Genomic DNA, 4,326 nt, shown 5'->3' on the forward strand with positions numbered 1-4,326 from the left:
AATCAGTTACTAAATGAACGACTTGAGACTAGAGACCTGAGACCAGAAACTCATCGGAACGCTGTTTACCTGAGCTCATAAATCAACTGAGAAGTCGCTCATTTCTCCATAAGACTGTATAGTATCGGAGCTGCCCATTGCTGGCCATTACATAGAATGCAAGTTTAAGACACTCCACTAATTATGTACAAAGTAGAGTGCAAATATAAACCAGTAAGGTGTAAATCTAAATAGACACAATGACAAAAATATAAACATGTTAACAGTACGGTTAATTCTTAATGAGTTGCATATAGACATGTATGAGAAGTGGCATACAGGTTAATTCAAAATGTCCATGATAATGTCTGATATTTAACCTAATGACCCTTTACAGACAGCAGACACTTTAATGACTGCTATGAATCAGTGTGTATTGCACATTTTGTCCCATTATGTCCCATAAATCAGAGCGTTTTAATGATCGTAATCCAGAGAGACAGAGATTAAACGAACGGAGCAGAATGGAGGCCGAAGCCACCTCAGCACCTCGTGTCTCCGCTGTGTCTCCCGACATGAGCTGTAAAGTTTGATTTCCACAGGAAGAAAAGGTTTCCTGTGGCGTTCATCGTGGTGGTAATGATCCCCAAACCTCTAGCAGTTCTAGGAGCTGATTTATAATGTATAAATATATGAATTACAACTTTTATGAAACATGTAAAATGTATGTTTTATTTATAACTGTTACTGATGTGTAACAAGTCTGTTATGATATTTGACATTTGGGGTAATGTAATAAAGCATTGGTTCCCAACCTGGTGGTCGGGACCCTCATTAGGGGTCGCCAAAGTTCACAAGGGGGTCGGGAGGCCTTCTTGATTTTAAGTCGTGTTAAAACAAAAACTTAAAAAATATACACAGTAGACAGACATTTCAACATTTCATTCATTTTATGAAGACAACTAAATTAATTCGTACAGTTTGTTTCTGTATTTGTTGAATATAGTCAATTAACTCAATGATATATAACACAACTTTATATAAAATTATGATCTCTACATTGTGGTTTTCCTACTTTTACTTCCATAACTGATCCAACTTCTTCTTCCACCGTTGATACCAACACTTTCTGACCAGCCTATTACATACTATTATAACAGCACCCAGCTGATCCCAGAGCTGTGTGGGAGAACTAATCTAATTACCAGCTCCAGCAATCATATGAAGAAAGCCTCTTTGTCTTCCAGCTTTCACACTGTACCTTTCGATTACAGCTGTCGAGATATTTAACATTTTAGGAAGATTTCAGTCTACACAACGCGACACATTCCCACTTTCCAGACTAGACGGGAAGTTAAAAGACAAAACAACGGAGTCGGAGGACTTCCTTGTTGGTAAAAGGTTGATTATAAGTAACAGAACATTATCCTCGCACACGTATCAACACCTCCTGCTTTGCTTCCGTCTGGTTTCTCCTATGTTTTTTTTTTTTAAACTCTGTTGAAGTGAGTTGGCAGCTCGAGTGTTTGTTTTCTTTTACACGCTGCACCTGTTTTCACACCACTTAACTGACAGATGGTGCTTATTTCCATACTCTGCTGCCTCCAGTGCCCTTTAACTTGATTTAAAAATTCAATTTTATTCTATTTCAATTGATTTTTTTTTGGACAGTTTATACAAGTGCAGGTTGATAATATCTCAATCTCATTGATTTTCATGACATTTTGTACAGACGTGTTTAGTGTTGGTTATTTTTATTTGATTTTATTGCTTTTATTAATCTATTATTATTATTATTATTATTATTATTATTATTATTATTATTATTATAGTTTATTCTGTCTGTGCACAGAGCCACAAATATAAAACCAAAGTTGTTGAAAAACTGTTTTTTTTAAATTGTATTTCATGTTTTAGTATTTTAAAATACAAATATTTTACTAATTTTATCACATTATGCTGCACTGATGTTTGTACGTCTTTGTGATGTTGTAATATTAAAATTTTATAAAGGGTTAGGGTTGTGACATTGGCAACACTTTAAGCCTCCCTAAACCATCTATTAAATATCTGTGTCCTGCTTATACTGTAAATTCTCAACAAGGGCAAATAAATAATTTATTACCAAATCATTTCCCTTTGCTGCAGATATCTTGGTCAAAATGGAAATCCCTGTTTTGTTTTGTTACTATAACTCATTCATTCATTGCCTTCTGCTATTTATTAATTTCTTTTTAGTCTGTGTGTATGAAGTCAAATGATTCTTTGTTTTGCTACAGGACCATTTGATCCCCCACAGTGACCCTTTTGTGGTCCCCAGACCTCGCGTTAAGAGTCACCGCAGTAAGTCACATATTTCATTCATGCATTTCACAGCTGCTTTGTGTTTTTTTAAAAGGTCACATTATTCTGAATAGACTGTCTGAACAAGGATCTCTCGGGGCGTTTTGCGAATTAATTCAGATGAGCTAAAGGGTAACTACTGAATACATTTGTAAATATCAAGTCCTCGAAGTATGAGATCCTGCAGCTCTTAGCAGCTCTAAATGCTGTAAATTGACCTGATTGGCTGAATTTGAATAATCTTTTAATGAGGGAGACGATTAGTAGTCCAGCTGACGTACGTAATAGTCAGAAAATTTGTAGGGAAGCTTACAAGTGATATTACGTTCCTGTGAGTTTGTTTAACTTTAAGTGTTACTGACATATTTTCTTAATTTCTGCGTGTTGCTGCAACACTGTAAAAACCCTTAAACACTTCCTGTTTCTAGTTCCACATGTTGGACTTGTGATGTTTTGGAAATAGCAGACTTCAGCCTTGGTTAAGTTTGAAAAGGTGCACACACAAAGGCTTATATTAAGGACATGTGGGGACTCTGACTAGCTAATGCGTTCTTACATTACCTTTATCACACCTACTGTTTATCTCCAAAATGTACACTTAGATTTAGGTTTTAATTAAGCTAAGTGTTTAAACCTTCAAACTGACATTTTGAAGAAGTGGGGACTCGACAAAATGTCCTCATTTCCAATGTAATAGTCCTCACAAAGATAGAAGCACAGGTACACACATGTCACTCAGGCTTATATATAAGTGATAAGACATGTCCCTGATACACACACACGCACACACACGCACTATTACAAACATATTGACCTTTCTGAGAATCATATTGGATTGAATCAGTCTCAGTCTATTGATGAGAAAAGAATCAGGTTTGATTAGTTGCTCTTTTAACTGACCTTCGCACAGAATTTTAATTAAAGTTATGAAACGATCAATACACTGGCCCTGAACAAGTTTTCTATAGCTGATTAGTTTGACAAGAGATTAGTTTGTGAGAAAATAGAAACACATAAATATGGGCCATAACTTTTGGTAAGTTTTTAGAGAAATGTTAGAAGAATATTGTCAGAATATTTAAATAAATTAAACTTTGAAATTTTAGGTCATTTTGGTCAAGTTTGCATTCGTAAGCTAGACTAACACTTGCAGTGACAATAGGTGGACATTTAAACCATTACTTTCGGCTATATCAACCTTATATTCATCACTTTTAGCTTTGTATTCCAGCTGTTTATTCGTTAAGCTAACGATTTTAAGGTCTTAGCATTTAGCCTGTACTTTTGGCTAATTGTTTCCGTACGTTTTGTTAACAGTTTCAACCGTTTATGCATTACATTTAGCTAGTTATTTTAACCATTTATTATATTGGCCGTTCTAGTTTTAATGCACTCTGAACCACAACAAGTAGTTTTCATTGTAAATTTAAAGCTACTCAATCTTTCCATGCAGGCTACCCCCATGCACTCTCCATAAGTACCCCCTGGGGTTTTATCACAGAGCCAGCTCTACGAGAGCCTGGACCACTCCCGTATTAAGGTCCATTGCGTACTCGAATTTTGTGGTTGCAGTTTCGACAGAGTTCCACCCCACTGGGGGCCGACTCGCCATTCCGACAGCTGCAGCAATCGAATCGGGAAGCAGAATGGAGCTACGACGGCTCTCAAGGTTTGCCTCTCGCTTTCGGACTGATTAAGTCCTTGAGAAAAGTCTTCAGATTTGACTGTATAGGTTTTTGCAAGTTGTCAACATGGGTTACCTAGGTCACAAAGTTGGGAACTGAACGAGTCCACCTTCACGTGTCCTTTCGCATTTCTTACAGGACACAGGCTTGTTCGTTGCCATAACGACGCTCACATGTCTGCCGTAATCGAACGGCTGATCTGGTCAGCTGAAGGGGCTGAGTTACGACGCAGAATCCCGCTTGATGGCACTCATGGCTTTCCGAACGCGGGACCCGAACTGATTACAGGTGGCTTTGGGTTCGCCCCAAGTTACCTTTA

General features: G+C 37.2%; 1 protein-coding gene across 1 annotated transcript in view; it reads left to right on the top strand.

The window, feature by feature from the left end:
- LOC118341824 (SLIT-ROBO Rho GTPase-activating protein 1-like) overlaps window positions 1-4,326 on the top strand; it is a 51,121-nt gene that overhangs the window by 1,404 nt on the left and 45,391 nt on the right. The window contains exons 2-3 of the mRNA XM_035680224.1: window positions 3,895-3,991; window positions 4,146-4,295. Coding sequence (XP_035536117.1) covers window positions 3,895-3,991; window positions 4,146-4,295 — 247 coding nt within the window. The remainder of the gene's footprint in view (window positions 1-3,894; window positions 3,992-4,145; window positions 4,296-4,326) is intronic.

This window comes from Morone saxatilis, unplaced genomic scaffold (genome assembly GCF_004916995.1).
Source record: "Morone saxatilis isolate NCDOM2014 unplaced genomic scaffold, NCSU_SB_2.0 Contig10, whole genome shotgun sequence".
Lineage (NCBI taxonomy): Eukaryota > Metazoa > Chordata > Actinopteri > Moronidae > Morone > Morone saxatilis.